Source organism: Canis lupus, chromosome 7 (assembly GCF_048164855.1).
Source record: "Canis lupus baileyi chromosome 7, mCanLup2.hap1, whole genome shotgun sequence".
In the NCBI taxonomy this organism is placed as follows: domain Eukaryota; kingdom Metazoa; phylum Chordata; class Mammalia; order Carnivora; family Canidae; genus Canis; species Canis lupus.
The window spans coordinates 20,415,201-20,432,348 of NC_132844.1; the positions used below are offsets into that span (position 1 = coordinate 20,415,201).

The window sequence follows — 17,148 nt, forward strand, 5'->3', positions numbered from 1 at the left end:
TAGGAATCTGAATGACTTCCCTTGGTCCTTACTGTTCTCTATTCTGAAGAAACATGAATTAAGGAGGTGGGGGGTGGGATGGGCATCATGTGAATAATCTTACTTTCCTCTGCTATTGGGAAAATGAAAGTGGCAGGCACTATTACTTTCCTCTTTAATATTAAGTTCTTTCTTCTCTTTTTATTATTATTTTTTAGGGCAGCAGTATACCCAGCTTAAGTTTTAAAAATCCATTTCCAGTCTAGGGAATGAGATGAATGAGATGTAAACAGAAGATTGCTAAAGCTTGCTGGAAAAGTTGGCTTTCCTTATTTAGATCTTGAGCATTCCACATTGCCTTTTCATTGCATGCCAGCAATGTGGATGTGAGTGAGAGCTGTAGTAGCAGCAACAGCAGCATATTGAAGCCATGAGGGAAAGGCCACAACTATCATCTTTAAATTCTGGAGCCACTGAACAAAATATAGCAACTGCCCATCTGCAGAGTACATTTTTTTTTTTTTTTGCATGAGGAAAACAAAAATAAAAACCTTAAAACACTGTTTATTTGCTTTTTCCTACTTGCAGCCAAACAGACTCTAGGTCAGGGGTACACAAACTTTTTCTGAAAAGTATTAGATAGATAAAAAGTATTTTACATTTTACAGGCCACATTTTCTCCGTTGCAATTCCTCACCTTTGATATTTTAACACAAGAGCAGCTATAGATAGTGTATAAACCGAAAGATGCAACTATTTTAAGAACTTAAATTTTATTTATAGGAACAGTTGACTAGCCAGGTTTGACTCATGGTCATTGACCCATGCTCTAACTGATGAAAGGTAAAATTGAAGATGTTTTCTTAATTGTATTTATGTTCTAGTTAGTTACTGACATAGTTATTTCTTGGAGACTGGGTAATATGTAGGAATAAGGTTTAAAACTGCATAAATGGCAAGAAGAGGAGGGAAGCAGAGAGCAAGCAGAAGTTGATCAGTTTCTGTCTCTGGCTAAGGGACATCAGAATTTTTTAGGGGGATTTGGGAAGATCTTAATTATTGCATTGAACACTTTTCTCAGTAGTGATTACAAACACATTTTATTCACTATATTGTTTTCTTTCTGTATAATACTAGTCCCTATTATTAAAATAGGATTGTTTAACTCCTGTTTTGAACCAGTGTAGAATATTTGCGGTCAAATATGTGTTTGTATACTAACGTGGCAATCAAAATGCTATTTATAATAGCGTTTCTATGAGAGATGGAGTCCAAATTACAAACAACTAAACCTCAAATTAACTTTTGGAACCAAACATTCATGAATCAGTAACTCTCCCTACATAGAACTATTCATTATAAGCTACATTTTCCCAGTGCATAAAAGTTACTCCTTGGGTATTAATTGGCCACTATAGTAAACGGCAGTAATTTTCTCTTGGAACTAAAATATTATTTAGTAAATTAATGCCATAGTGCACTATTGGCATCATACAGGTTTATAGAATTTAATGAAGTTTTCATTTATGCCTAACTTCCTAGGCAGTAGCTTATATATTGTGAAACAGCAACTTTAAAATCCAAGCTGCAATGCTAGGTGAAATGTATTTAGCAGACTCTATTAAACGAAGTGCTTCATTTATAGTAAGTTCTGTAGTCAACTAATAATTTATGACTGGTATTGATAACGTATTAAGTAATAAAATGTGTTAAGTTTATGCATATTGGAGAGAAAATATATTCAGAATACCTAGAGAAATCAAGGTGATAACATTTTATACTTACACATTTTAAGTGAAGTAATTTTAGTGAGTTTTGAGGTACTTTAGGTTTTATTTTTCTTCTTCTTTTCTTTATCCGTAGCTTCTCCCTTCCTTTCCTTTCATTTTTTCCTTCTTCTCCTCTTGAACAATTCAACTTAGAATGAGATTAAAATGAAAATCAAAATTAATTGTGAGCAACACCACCATAGTGTGATTTTGGGGAAAAAAAAGTAAAAAATTAAAATTAACAAAAGCACAAATGAGGAACAATTTCTACAAAAAAAAAGAAAATTGTTAGATAATATTTTAGAAAGTAGGATGGTTTGGATACATATGAGTTTTAGGTCTACAGAAAAATAGAGTTAAAAACAATTCTCTGATAGAGAATAAAATGAAACCATAAGGTGGAAAAGTATGAAATTGATAGCAGACTTAATATAATAGAATTGGTCATTCTCTTCAATTATTATCTCGAACTTTGAGATACAGTAAGAGTACAATATGAAATTGTCAATATTTGCTGCCTTACATTTAGTATTGTATGGCTTTAAACACGTGTATATCATTCTATAAGTGTATAAACCCTGAATTATATATATCACATAAGGAAGTGGCTTTCAAAAAATGTTAATATATTTACTAGTAGTAATTCACAGAGACATGTTGTATATCTTTACTTTTGTAAATATATATATGAATACTCACATGTGGAACATTTTTATGAAACCCCATCATCATACCAATGAACACTCGATTTTTATTCTTTCATTAATTTTTAAAAATTCTGGTGGCAATACATTGTATTGATTTTTCAACAATGAAAAATAGTGGTATTCTGGGAAAGAATTTGTAAGCTCTAAATGCAGTGGAGGCACATAGTAAGCGTACAGTGGCAGTCAGTAATGCAAGTTTTATTCTAATAGAAAATCTGATTTATTCTGAAAGTATATAACTAATACACTGCTTTAAGGCAAAACTCTTGTCCCCTCGTTCCTTAATATTCTTGTTAACAGCATTCCTGTTAGTAAACAACCTACTTATTTAAATACACTCTTTACTGCTCCTGAAAAATAAACCAAATCTGTGGATTTCCAGAATATTGTTATACTGAACAATATTTTAAACATTGTGTGGATATTTAGGAGAGGAACTAATGAGCTTGCTTAGCCACAAATTTATATATATATATGTAAATTTATATAAATATTAGTGTATATCATTACATAATTTAAGAATATTCATGAGATTTCATGATATATGGAATAGTATATAAATTAAACTTACCTAAATAAGAGATTACATTCATATACATACTGTAAAACCATCTAGTTACAGTAGCCAAATGCAAATATTCAAACATAAAAACAATTTACAATCTTTATTTAAAATCAATTAATAGAAAGAATATGTTGTAAAGAACTTAGGTAACTATGAAAATTATAATTAAAGATATTCATAACATAAGAATTTGTACTAAATTAACATTTCAAAAATTGTCAACTGGTATTATAACTGGTTTTGATTAAAATACAACACAATTCTTTATTTATAACAAAACGTGTTCCAAGACCAAAGAAGATGTACACAACTGAAAATGATACTTTGATAACATGTAGGGGAGGTTTTGGTCAATAACAAATACACACACACACACACACACACACACACACATCTCTTATTCTACCTAAGGGTTCATTTCAATTATTAAAAAAATCTGGTTGTGGACCAAAGTCATATCATTGGCCTTATAAATAACAAAGTCTTTAGCCTTCTATGGATTCATGGAAAATTAGAGATGGAGGCAGATTTCCTGATAGACCACATGTGATAGGGGTTTTTAAAACTAACATTCAAAATATTTGCTTTCTTACTACCCCAAATAGAGAGGTTGCTTCATCGTATTTTGTTCTGAATTCAACATATATTATAATATATGTCCCATTTTGGGTGTTATTTCATTTTTTAGAATGATATGTTCTTTCCGAATAACATTAATGTCTTTCTGTCTATCTGGTACATATAAAACAGTATAAATTACAGAATTTAGTTGTTTCTAAATTCTAGAAATTGAATAAAAACTCTTAATATAATATTTAAAAATGTAACTGTTGTCAGTATTTATTAGGGAGAACACCTTGAGATTTACATTCCTCCCATAGCCGGAAAGGAATTGTTATCAAACTCAGCTGTACATTAGTTTCATCTGAGAAGCATTTGAAAAATACTGATGGCTGACTCTGACTGTAGAGTATTCTGAAATGAATCCCAGGCATCAGTAAATCCAATATAGATTTTTAAAAAGTATAGGGTAATAATACATTATATATTGTTTTGAGTTCTTACCATATGCCAGGAATGATTTTAAGCATTTAATATATATTTATACATTAAATTTCTAGAACAATTCTATTTATGAAGTATGCGATCTGATTATGGGTATGTTAAAGCTGAGAAAGCTAAGGCACAGGGAGTTTGGTTCCTTGCTCAAGGCTGCATAATTTGCAAATAAACAGTGGAACCTATGATCGGATCCAGTAGACTAGTTCATGGGGGCCATGCCCTTCACTCCTACACTCTACTGCTTAGATTAAAAAAAAAAAAAAAAAAAAAAAAAAACTACAAAATAATTAAATGTTACATCTTATAGTACTGTCAACAAAGGAAATATTATTTTAGGAAAAAAGTTATAATTCTGTATTAGCTGAGGCAGAGAAAGGATGTTTCCATAAGTTGTGACTTATTAGTGGAAGCCGTTACAGAAAAATCATGCGCTGTTGTTATTTAGTTGATAAAAAGTTCTCTCTTGCAGATTATAGACTTGATGGCAGCATTCCTGATAATAAGTTTAAATACGTAGTTATACAGTTAAACACTGAATTAGAAATGATTTTTTTTAAACAGGGAAATATGGGGGGCACTTGGGTGGCTCAGTGGTTGAGTGTCTGCCTTCTGCTCAGGTCATGATCCTGGGGTGCTGTGATCAAGTCCCACATCAGGCTCCATGCAGGAAGCCTGCTTCACTCTCTGCCTATGTATCTGCCTCCCTCTCTGTGTCTCTCATGAATAAATAAATCTTAAAAAAAAAGAAACAGGGAAATTTTTTTTGTGTGGTTTGCTCTTTACTGCATCCCAGGAATTTACTAGCACTTGGTTCACATCTCATCTAGACCATTACATTTACATGTGCATTCAAAATGTGCTTATTCACATTTTAACTCGATTTCTACATTAAAATCTCCTGAAAGTGAGAATTTTGGCCTCATCCTCTCGTAGTCCATACAATTCTTAGTTTATATTATATTCAATCATGAAAATTTTTATGTTGAATTTATAATAAAAAGAAACTCTCATCAGAAATCAATAACCGTGTTGTTAGAGTGATCTTACCTTCTAGGCATTTTAGTGTAATAGTGAAGGGTACTTAAGACTAATGCTAGAGTACTTTTAAAAGACATTGCTACTCAGAATGCTAATATATGATAAGTAGCTTGTCCCATAAAGAAGATCATCAAGGAGTCTGCAAAGAAAAAGAAATGCTTCTTTCATCAAGAAAGTTTTGCAAAGGAAAAAGATGTCAGCTGAGCAATAATAAAAAAAAAAATACTGTTGTAGATGTATATCTGACATAAATTCCTCACCTCCTCAAAGGCCATTGACTGACAGCTGCACGGAGAGTAGCCAATCTGCACTTAGAGTGGCGCTGTCTTAAACATTTAAGTGATAATAAATTTATTTACTACTCATTTCCTTTTATTAAGCAATGACTCTAAATGAATTTTAACAATGGCCACATTTTGCCTGTCCTGTCCATATAACCTCACCCACCTTTTTTTCACCAGCTGGCACTAGACTGCTCTGAAATATTTTATTCTCCTTAGAGGATTCATATTAAATACTGGTTTACCAGCAGTTTCATTGCAGCATAATTTACAAGAGAAACATATGGGGAAGACCCATGCTTATTGGAAAAGGGCTGGTCAAATATATTATAGTACGTGTGTATAATGAAATAAACAGCTGATGAAAGAGCTGTGCAGATCCGTGTGTGTAATGCAATTTTTAAAACATCAAGGTTTTCAACTGTGCTATGAGAATATTGCCATTCATGTAAAAACTTCATATACTTATACACACCTAGACTATTTCTGGAAAGAGAGCAAAGAAACTAAGAATGGTTGCTTTAGAGAAGAGTAACTTTGTAACTTTGTGACCAGATTGGGAGAGAGTCTTATACCTTTCAAATTTTGTAGCATATACATGAATTTGCCCTTTAAAAAAATCTCTATTCCATTTAACCTCTTCTGGTATATGCAGGTTCTGGGACTGTTGCCTACTGAGCAGATCCCTAAGGGTCTCTTCATCATTATGGCACATCATGGATTCTCAACAAATGTTGAATGAATGAATGAATGAATGCTCAGCTTTCCTCCTTCTAGTGTCTGCTCTCACCTGGAATTATTGTGCTATAGTTGAAACCAGATGGGACTGAGAACTTAAAAACACGGGGTTCAATTTAAAATCTGCCCCTGAGGGATCCCTGGGTGGCGCAGCGGTTTGGCGCCTGCCTTTGGCCCAGGGCGCGATCCTGGAGACCGGGGATCGAGTCCCACGTCGGGCTCTCGGTGTATGGAGCCTGCTTCTCCCTCTGCCTATGTCTCTGCCTCTCTCTCTCTGTGTGACTATCATAAATAAATAAAAGTTTTAAAAAATAAAATAAAATAAAATAATAAAATAAAATAAAATAAAATAAAATAAAATAAGCTGCTGAGGGGCAGCTAGGTGGCTTAGTGCTTGAGCATCTGCCCTCGGCTCAGGGCATGATCCTAAGGTCCTGGGATCAAACCCCTCATCAGGCCCCTGGGCTTCTCCCGAGGCTTCTCCCTCTGCCTATGTCTCTGCCTCTGTGTGTGTCTCTCTCATGAATAAATAAATAAAAATCTTTAAAAATAAATAAATAATAAAATCTGCCCCTGAGTGGAAGCTACTTAAGTTTCTGTAACCCTTCATTTCTTCACCAATAAAATAGAACAGTACCTACTTCACAGGGTTGTAGTACAGAAAAAAGATTATATACATATGTATTACTATATAAAGAAGATTATATATGTAAATATTGCAAACTATAATAGATTTATAGATTTGCCACAGTTCCCTGCACATAATAAATGCCAAACACGTACGTGTTACATAGAACTGAACTACAGGTGGCCCCCAATTTATAATGGTTAGGCTTAAAATGTTTTGACTTATGATTTTTTAACTTTACAAAAGGGGCAAAAGTGATGCATATTTTCTCAGAACTGTGCTTCGAATTTTGAATGTCGATGTTTTCCTGTGCTAGTGATAATGTGGTACGATCCTCTCTTGTGAGACTGGTCAGCGGCCCTGAGCTGTAGCTCCCATTCAGCCGCTCCATCGCAAGGGTGAACGGCTGATATGCTTACAAGCATCCCGTTTTTTGCTTTCAGTACAGTATTAAATCAATTACATGAGATACTCAGTACTTTATTCTAGAATAGGTTATGTGTTAGATGATTTTGCCCAAGTGTAGGCTAATCTAAGTGTTCTGAGCATGTTTAAGGTAGACTAGGCTAACTGCTGTGAGGTTTGGTAGGTTAGGTGTATTTTAATGCATTTCTAACTTAATATATTTTCAACTTAGATGCATTAATCTGGGCATGACCCTAACATAAGTTGAGGGAGATCTGTAGTAAAAAAGCATTACCTGTTCTTAAAATGATAGATTAAAATGTATGATTTAATATCAAGGATTCCTTAACCTTTCTGAATTGTTATATTAGATCATCATTTAGTTACTCCTTTGTTGGTATGACTGACGTGAAGAGTACAGCTAGTTCTGGGAAGATGCCTATTTTATACCTACTGTTTGTACAACATTTTACTTTATTTACATTTTGAGTTGCAATTACATTGTAGTTATATGAAAATGACAAATTAAGCCCTCATCAATTTACATTTTAGAAGTTAGCAGCAGTCCCATTATACATTTAGGACCAATTGCTGCTGTATGTAGCTTTTTTAAATTTATTTTTTTTATTTTTTTTTTATTTATGATAGTCACACAGAGAGAGAGAGAGAGGCAGAGACATAGGCAGAGGGAGAAGCAGGCTCCATGCACCAGGAGCCCGACGTGGGATTCCATCCCGGGTCTCCAGGATTGTGCCCTGGGCCAAAGGCAGGCACTAAGCTGCGCCACCCAGGGTTCCCTGTATGTAGCTTTTCTCCACACCCTCACCTCCTTGCCCTTAATGCATTTTGCATAGAGATTTTCTGGGGAGTGGTAACTCCTATGATAATTAATTAAACATGCAAACAATTGGTTGTTAATCATCTGATAGTAGCAGAGAAGACAATTTTATTATTAGCAAGATGTTTTCTCAGATCATTTTTACAGAGATGTTGTGACTGTATCTTTAAAGACAAGGCCATTCTTAGTTATTCAGATAGCAGAGTAGTGACTTCTGTTGTTCCTGTTATGTATTTTATCACTCTACCGGAAATGTATTGACATGACTTACATATATCCCTGACTTGGATTCCAATCCAGGATGCAATCTTTTCCTGCACTGTTAGTTCAACATCATAATCACTTTTTCACAGAACTTTCAGATCTTATTTTTAGCTCTCACTCAAGTTGTCTTTTTAGTAGTTGTTTTTAAATGTATTTCAAAGTCTCTTCTGTGATACATCTTATTTATTCTATTGTAAATCTTACATTTTGAATAAAACATTATCATCCTCATTGGTATGCTAAATGTGTAGCAATGCAAAGTATGTAATTTAATTTTGAAAAAAAGATCAATTCATTTCCCACTGTTTTTTTTTTTCAACTACTTATGGAACGAGACCTTGTCTGTTTTAGCCACAGATCATGCTTTTATCCAACCAAAAATAATTTGACAGACATCTATTGCAAATGGGTTGTTCATAATTGCTGCAAACTCAAATGCCCTTAGTCCCTGCACTTTTTCTTTCATATAGAATTTTATATTTATTACTCATAATATTATTAGTGACTATTTTTTCATGAGATTAGTGAAATCACGTTAAAACTTTTTTTAAAGATGTATTTATTTTTTGAGTGGGGGAGCACACACAACTGGGGAAGATAGGCAGAGGGAAAGAATCCTTAAGCAGACACCCTGCTAAGCACAGAACCCCACAATGGCACTCAGTCTCAGGACCCTGAGATCACAACCTGAGCCAAAACCAAGAGTTGGATGCTCAATCAACTAAGCCACCCAGACACCCCATTTGTTAGAATTTTTTATGTATTCTAACATACCCTAAAAATAGAATTGATATGTTACAATGCTACTCCACTGGGTCATGTCTACTTATGGCCTAGTGTTTGTTATTGAAGTAAATTTATATATATTTTTATATATTTGTCCAGTAGCATAAAAATGCAACATCTGTGGGGAAAAGTGAGAATGCTAAAAGTTGGGTTATAAATGCTAAGCTTCTAGGAATACACATATTGGCTATTTCAAACAATTGTTACAAATGAATTCCATACTGGATAGCAAATAAAGCATTAAATAAAGACTTATTCGATTATTGTCAGATTTGTATTTGACTGTATTCTAAAAATTTCTTCATTTTCATTGTTTGTATTTACCTCATGGAAATCTAACAACTGTCAATATATTTAGCAACTTGAGATACATGGTAAGAGGTAATTTCATGTTCGTCGACCCAACAATACCTCACTGTATTGTTTAGAAATACAAATACTATTTTTTCACGCACCATTCTTTATTGAAATTCAGTGAGAATGCTTAACTACAATAAAAGTAATGACTAGTATAAATAAATTACTTTTTAAATCCAAAATCAAATTCATGAGCTTCATTCAAGTTCCACCACACACACACACACACACACACACACACATTCTTCCAAATATGTATTGGAGATTTTTTTTTTCCTATAAGACATTGAATTTTGAGTCCTAAGGAAGATCAAAATTCCTTGACTCCATGCTATTTCAACATAAAGTCTGACAGATCACATTATGAAACTATCACTAACCTTTTTTCGTAGACTTCATTAAAATTCCAGTAAGTCTATTTTTATTTTTTTACAATGTTTATTAGTTTTCTCTTGCTCCCATAAAAAACTACCGCAGAAACCGTAAAGTAAAACTTGTTTGTTATCTTCTAGCTCTGTGGGTCAGAAGTGTGGGTGCAGCAGGGCTCAACTGGATTCTCAATTGCCAGCCTCACTAGCTGAAAACAGGTTGTTAGCTGCACTGGCCTGTTACATGGAGGCTCTGGGGAAGACCCACATCCAAGTTCATTCATGATGTTGTCAGAATTTGGGGCTTTTGTACTTGTAGTATTGTGGCCTCCATTTCCCTTTCTCTGTCAGCCAGGGCCAGTCTCTGATCCTAAAAACTACTACACTCTATATCTTCTCATGTTTCCCATGTGGCCCCCTCCAACAATGGCAGGTTGATTTATTCTCATATTTAAAATCTCTCTGGCTCTTCCTTCTATAGCATCTCTCTGACTCTGGCTAGAGAAATTTCTCTGCTCCCAAGGGCTGATGTGATTAGATTGGGCCAACAGGCAAAGATCCAGGACAATACCTTTATTGGAAGGTGTATAACCTTAATTACATCTGCAGTGTCCCCTTTGCCATGTAATGTTACATATCCACATGATCCAGCACTAGAGTATGGACATCTTTAGAGGGCCATTTATCTATTATACAATGTTTTTAAATTATCTTTTTCCTCCACTTCATGCTGGGAAATTTTCCCATATATGTAGAAAATTTAATATTTTATCGGGAAAAAATAGAGTCCTTAGAAGTATTCTCCATCTTGTAATTTAAATATATCTGCTATACTTGATTTTAATTAGAAATTGATTAAGAACGGGATACCTCGGTGGCTCAGTCAGTTAAGCATCTGCCTTTACTCTTACTCAGATCATGATTACATAGTCCTAGCATTGAGCTCCACATCAGGCTTCCTGCTCTGCACGGAGTCTGCTTCTCCTTCTCCCTCTGCTCCTCACCTCCCACCACCACTCATGCACTCTCTCTTGCTCACTCTCTCTCTCTCTAACAAAAAAATAAATAAATAAATAAATAAATAAATAAATAAATAATAAATAAATAAATAATAAATAAATAAATAAATAAGTAAAATTTTAAAGAATTAAAAAAGAACTTGATTAAGATTGAAACCTTGCACCAGTAGTAGAAGCTTAAAATCTGTAAAATGTTGATTGGCTCAGGTTTGTACGTAAACCCACCATTCTTACTGATTATTTTTAAATTCAAAGCCTTCTACTGACAATTGCAGCCCACAGGTTTTATTTTGGTCTGTTATTAGACCTTTGATTTCCTTACATCAACTTCATCAACTTTGTTCTTTTGTGTTGAGATTTTCCACTTTGAGCGGTAGAAACCATTTTCTGAATTTTCTAAGATCATCTTTCACTGTCAATTGTAGAGACTCCGTATATGTCCCTAATAAGTTGTGAGAATCTTTAGGGGTAGAAAAAGTTCCATCTGTTTCTTCGGTTGAAATTAATTTTTATATTCAAATATTGCTAGAAACTTAGGTGAGAAATGAATGTGTTACATTTTTGTTAGAAACCCTGTTAAAAATTTATATTGAAGAACTCCTCTCTATGAAGTATTTGTTTTTCCTACATTTTCCAATTTAGGAAATTTATTATTAATTACTATTTATTAGCATCACATCGATTTCAATGACAGTAGGTTTTGTTTCACTTTACTAAGTACAAAAATTATAATTTAAATGTCATAACACCTAACTTGATCTTAAGTATGTATATATTTTAGTTGTAGACATTTCTTTTCAAAATGAACTTCAGATTGTAGTTAATTGGATATTTTGGTGTAACAGTCAGTGTATTGTTTAAATTGTTACAATGTGATTAATTTAGATCAACTATATTAAGCATAGAAATCACTGTGTCTTAAGATTAAAGTCTTTGTAGCACTTCAATTTTACCTTTACATATAACTTTGTCTGAAAGTAATGACTGTTAGAATCCAACTAGCTTAGAGATATTTTGTTTATAAGGTATATATCTTTATGCCTAAGATATTGAAACTCAAGGGAAAATATTATCAATTCTCTTGTACCAAAATGTTGTATTTGAAGGACATACAGCAGACAGAGATATTTCCTATCTTGCATTTTGCCTATCCTCAAGAGCCATGTGCTAGTACTTCTAGCTCTGACCCTCTTAAATGTGTGACTCGATATAATATCAGCAAGGGACACATTTTTAAAAAGGAGATATCTAGAAAATCACGAGTATAGTCATTTATAGCTGTGGCTCCTTGTACAAAAGAGGGAAAAGTCACTGTTAATGCTGTGATACGGGTTTCAAAATACCGTATATTACAAATGCATTTTTTGACATCTTTTCCCCCAAACCCCAAATTACCACAATTTTATTGGTAAAAGTGCTTTTCCAGGAGAAAATAATGAATATAATTTTACAGTGTAACTTGCTGAAATCAAATCTCATTATATACTTAGATTTTGCTAGGATGTGTCATAAACAAACTGAGGTACATCTATGCCGCAAGTCTCCTCCATACCTTGGAGAATGCAGTCTCTCTTCACCTTACTATTTAGGATAGAAACTAAACAAAGTGTCATATAGTTTGCTTTACACTGAAAATCACATTAAGCCGGGTGTGTTGTGTGAAAGAGACCTAGATGGCACCTCCCAGCTGTTCCCAGCGAATGTTTCCAAATAGCCCACATCATATCATAAACCCCAATCAGAGACCAACAGCCTTACTGAGTAATTCAGCCTATTGGCTATTACTGCAGTAGTCTTACTTGTGCTGCATTCTAGGTTTTTTTTATTATTATTATTACAATTTAAATACAGATTTTTCCGAATGATTTTAAGTGAATTAGAGTACTGGAGATTATTTGCTAAGTAGAATCTCACTTCAAAATTCAGTGGGGTTTGTATTTCCCCAGGCTCAGGCTTGAGGATGCAGCCTCTTGAACATCCTAGGCAGCTGAAGTATGCTAAGCATGTTCTGGATGGAGAGACAAATCACTTTAGAAACAAATTCTTCTTCTGCACTACATTCAAGTTTTAAAAGTTATAGCAAAATAAGATTTCTTATTAGAAATTTGTTTCATTGGAAACATATCAGAAACGCATCTAGTCTGTAAACACAGTCTGCTGAGTACTTCAGCTGCATCCCCCTAAAGGGAAAGTTGCTCCACTTAATATGCCCTAGTTACGCTTCTGTTAGTAATCTGAGAGGAAATGGGAATCATGCATCTCCCACGTCCTTCCCTGAAAATCGCCAAGCCAGAGAGAAGTGAAAAATGCTTTTTCTTAGACATTGATACAAGACAATATTAAGAAGTAGAAGAAACAAAATAAAGTCAAAAGGATAAACATCAGAAGCTTGCTTAAACAGCTTTGGCCCTATATAATTGCTTTTCTGTCAGCAGGATTATTAACAATTTTGGACATCTGAAAATTAAATTAACAGCCTGAAAATATTTTACAGAATGAGATAGAGCATGATACATGAAACATAATGACCCCACTGAAATTCAGCCAACCCAGTACAGCTACTCATTTAGACAGAGAAGACAACTAGTTAATCATCACCGAGCAAATTAGACAGAGCAAATTAGTTTGCTACATTCCACAGTCTTAGCTACCAAAAAGAGTATATGCCACTAATTAGAATGAAAGGACTCTAAGCATTATTATCTATATAGAAAGAGAGAGCAAAATTGTAGCTTGAATTGCTTCTATCAAAGCTTGAAGCCTAGGTTACATAGAATTATATGTGAGTCTATATGTGTGTGTGTGTGTGTGTGTGTGCATTCATACACATATTTAAGTAGCAGCAGCTTTAGCGTTCTCTTGCATCTTGACCTAATGAAGTGTAAAAAATTTTTCCCAAGGTTAATTGGAATTCTTTGGGAATACACACACACATGCATGCATGCACATGCACACACACCCCTACACACAGTTAAAACATAAAAACATTTTTTTTAAGTGTGATCCCTTTAATTGAAGACCAAAGTAGCCATTTCATATAATTTTTTCTTACACAGTACTAAACTATTTTTTTCTTTTAAAAAGTGTATTGCCATTGCATGTGAAGTAAATATTTGGACTTAGTTTATCACTGGAGATTAATCTGAAATCATATTTTGTAGCCTTAATTAGCATTCATTTGCTTAATTGTCATTCTCAGCCCCATCATTTCCATTTTTCACTAACTTGAACAATGCTATCTTCTGCTGTTTGCACTTTAATTTAAATTTCTATTAAGGTTTATGAACAGTAATAAGGTCCTGTTTGAATATTCATTAGCTTCTGAATTGTGAGCTATGAAAAGGTGCTTTCTTTTACCTTAATGAAACTGGCACAGCATGGGACTGATCAGTTGTGACATTTGATTTGAGGCATCCAGTGAATTTTCTCATTGTTTATTGACATGTCTTGTCCAAACAGCTCCCTCGCAAGTGAGCGGAGTGATGAAGGAGAGGGTGCTGCAGCGGAGTGTCGAGCTTTCCTGGCAGGAACCAGAGCATCCCAATGGAGTCATCACCGAATATGAAATCAAGTATTACGAGAAAGTAAGTGCTAAGAACAGCTGAAATGTGCAGCCGATGTGTCTCATGTCATCCTACTGCACTGTAGACTGAACTTGGTCATTATGCCAACTATTTGGAGCTATTTTGCAATTCATAGTTAATTTTAGCCATTTTTAATAACCATCCTATTGCATCTCAGGTTCATCGTTATTATGATTGCTATATATTAAGTTTCTGGGTTACACAAAGGAAAATATTCCACTAGTGGTATATTTGTTTGATTTTTGATATAGTTATTAGATACAAGATGTTTTAGTATCATGGGGCCACACAGCCCAATGCATTTTTGAAAAATGGTTCTTTTAGGATCTCTACTTGGGCATTTAATGACTTCTTTTATTTATGTGGTTTTATTGATAATGATGATGGCCTCAAATAATTTAGTAATTTGAAAAAATAAAAATGTTTTCTGTACTAAATAATGTAGTTCCTCTAAACTTTGGAATCCCCTGATGATATTCTGCTCCTTTAAATTCCTCCTGAAATTTATTCCACATATGTTATACTAAATCATATCTACCACTTCTTCACACTCCTTTCTCCATGAAAAATGGGATGGCTAAAACCCAAGTGCTGCCCTTTAATCTCTTCATGCTGACTAGAATTTAGTATATAGTGACATAATTGAGTGTATGCGCGCGTTTATTTCTGACCCATCTGGAGGGGGATGGGCACCCTGTTCACAAATTATTTTTTTTAAGATTTTTATTTATTTATTCATGAGAGACACAGAGAGAGAGAGAGACAGAGACACAGGCAGAGGGAGAAGCAGACTCCATGCAGGGAGCCTGATATGGGACTCGATCCCGGGTCTCCAGGATCACGCCTGGGCTGAAGGCGGCACTAAACCGCTGGACCACCGGGCTTCCCCTTGTTCACAAATTATTACAAAGGCTCCACTTCACATAAAGACCTGGTTCAAGGTGTGAAACATGGAAATGATTATTATTACCAATATTAATATTAGTAATTAACATTAAGGTTATCATTAATACAACTGTTACTTCTTGACTTAAATAAGTTAGCTAAGATACTGTAACATACATGGCCGTTTTAACCAGTTAGACAGAATTTCAAAATAGGAGCCCAAAGCTTTGGAAAATCTTGGGTGCTGAAATGACTTGCTTGAATAATTTAAATGCATGTAGTGCATTGGCAATAGATACATTTTTTCCCGTTGAAGAAAAAAAAGTTCAAGATTAGTTTCAGTGTTCAGATTGTTTATATTTTTGCTTATTTTTTGCATTATGAATTCATGATCTCCATGGCCAAAGTTACATTTTAAACACTTTTTTTTTGTACCAGGAAGTACATTTCTTGCCCCATCAAATGTGTTTCTGAGGGAATCCTTGTTTTACTGTTGGTTTTGTTATGTCCCTTTTCCAGTGAGTTCTAAGAGTTTATAGTCAGTGTCTTCTGAAAGTTCATCAGATTTCAAAAGCAATGCAATACATTCAAAAAATATGCTCAGTGGTAAATGAGAGTGAAGTTTCTCACAGGGCAAGGAAATATTTTGCACATCCTTACTCTGGAATAGATTTATTCAAATAGTTTCTTTTCTATTTTGCATGATAAAAACAGAATGTATCTACATTTGCTGAACTTACAAATTAGGCAATTATTAGAACAGAATAATATATTGCATTGTAACATACATAAGCATGGGATCTCTAGATATCGTCATGTCATTTAGTATCAGTTAGGCCAAGTTCTTTATTTTGAGATAAATGTGTATTTATGATACCAACATTTTTTATAAATGATTATAATTAAGACAATCACAAACTAGCTTCACTAAATACAGTTTAAGTATACATTTATTTACACTTTTGCAAATATCAATGTGAAAGCAAATCAAACAACCAGACTGACATTTTCAGATTTCAATGAATAGTTTTATTGTCAGACATAGTAGAACATAGCTATTTATTATAAAACAAGACACTATCTAAAATTGTATATTTTCATGGGTAGTTTTTAGCTTTTTAAATAAAAAGTCCATTAGAGTCATATCAATCAAGATTGATTGTTTTGATGGAATGTCTTTTTATATTCTTTTTTTTTTAAGATTTTATTTATTTATTCATGAGAGACACAGATAGAGAGAGAGGCAGAGACACAGACAGAGGAGAAGCAGGCTCCATGCAGGAATTCAGGAAGCCCGATGCGGCACTCGATCCCAAGACTCCAGGATCACGCCTTGGGCCAAAGGCAGGCGCTAAACCACCGAGCCACCCAGGGATTCCCTGTTTCTTATATTCCTGAATTTTTATACTTCTTTAATTTTTAGTCTTATCATATATAATATGACAAACACATTTTTAAGCTCTAGGCCTCTGAAAAGTGAGGACATTGAACTAAGTGATCTTTAAAATATTGCCAAACCATAAATTATACACTACTTTAACTTTTATGTTGATCATTTTAATTTAAAATACTCCATTAAATACTGTTATTTTATTTTGTGAGAAATGCAGTTTTTAATGAGAGCAATTGATAGGTGAATATGGTGTGGTATTAGCTAAATTTCTTTATTTAATACCTTTATTTTGTGCATATGAACTTTTGCTTGCTGAATAACATTCAGGAAAAATATTAAAGGAACTACATTATTAAGGAAAAACCTCTACTAAACCATGGATTTTACAAGTGTACCCAGGTTTTGTTCAATAGGACATTTGATTATATTTATGGCTAAATAGTTCTCACCACTGTGCCCTCTACCAACAAAGCAAAAGCTCA

General features: G+C 33.9%; 1 protein-coding gene across 6 annotated transcripts in view; it reads left to right on the top strand.

Annotated features, from left to right (window-relative positions):
- EPHA7 (EPH receptor A7) overlaps positions 1-17,148 on the top strand; it is a 167,779-nt gene that overhangs the window by 124,995 nt on the left and 25,636 nt on the right. For all 6 annotated transcript variants that reach the window (XM_072832041.1, XM_072832042.1, XM_072832043.1 and 3 more), the window contains exon 6: positions 14,264-14,388. In XM_072832041.1, the coding sequence (XP_072688142.1) occupies positions 14,264-14,388 (125 nt within the window). The remainder of the gene's footprint in view (positions 1-14,263; positions 14,389-17,148) is intronic.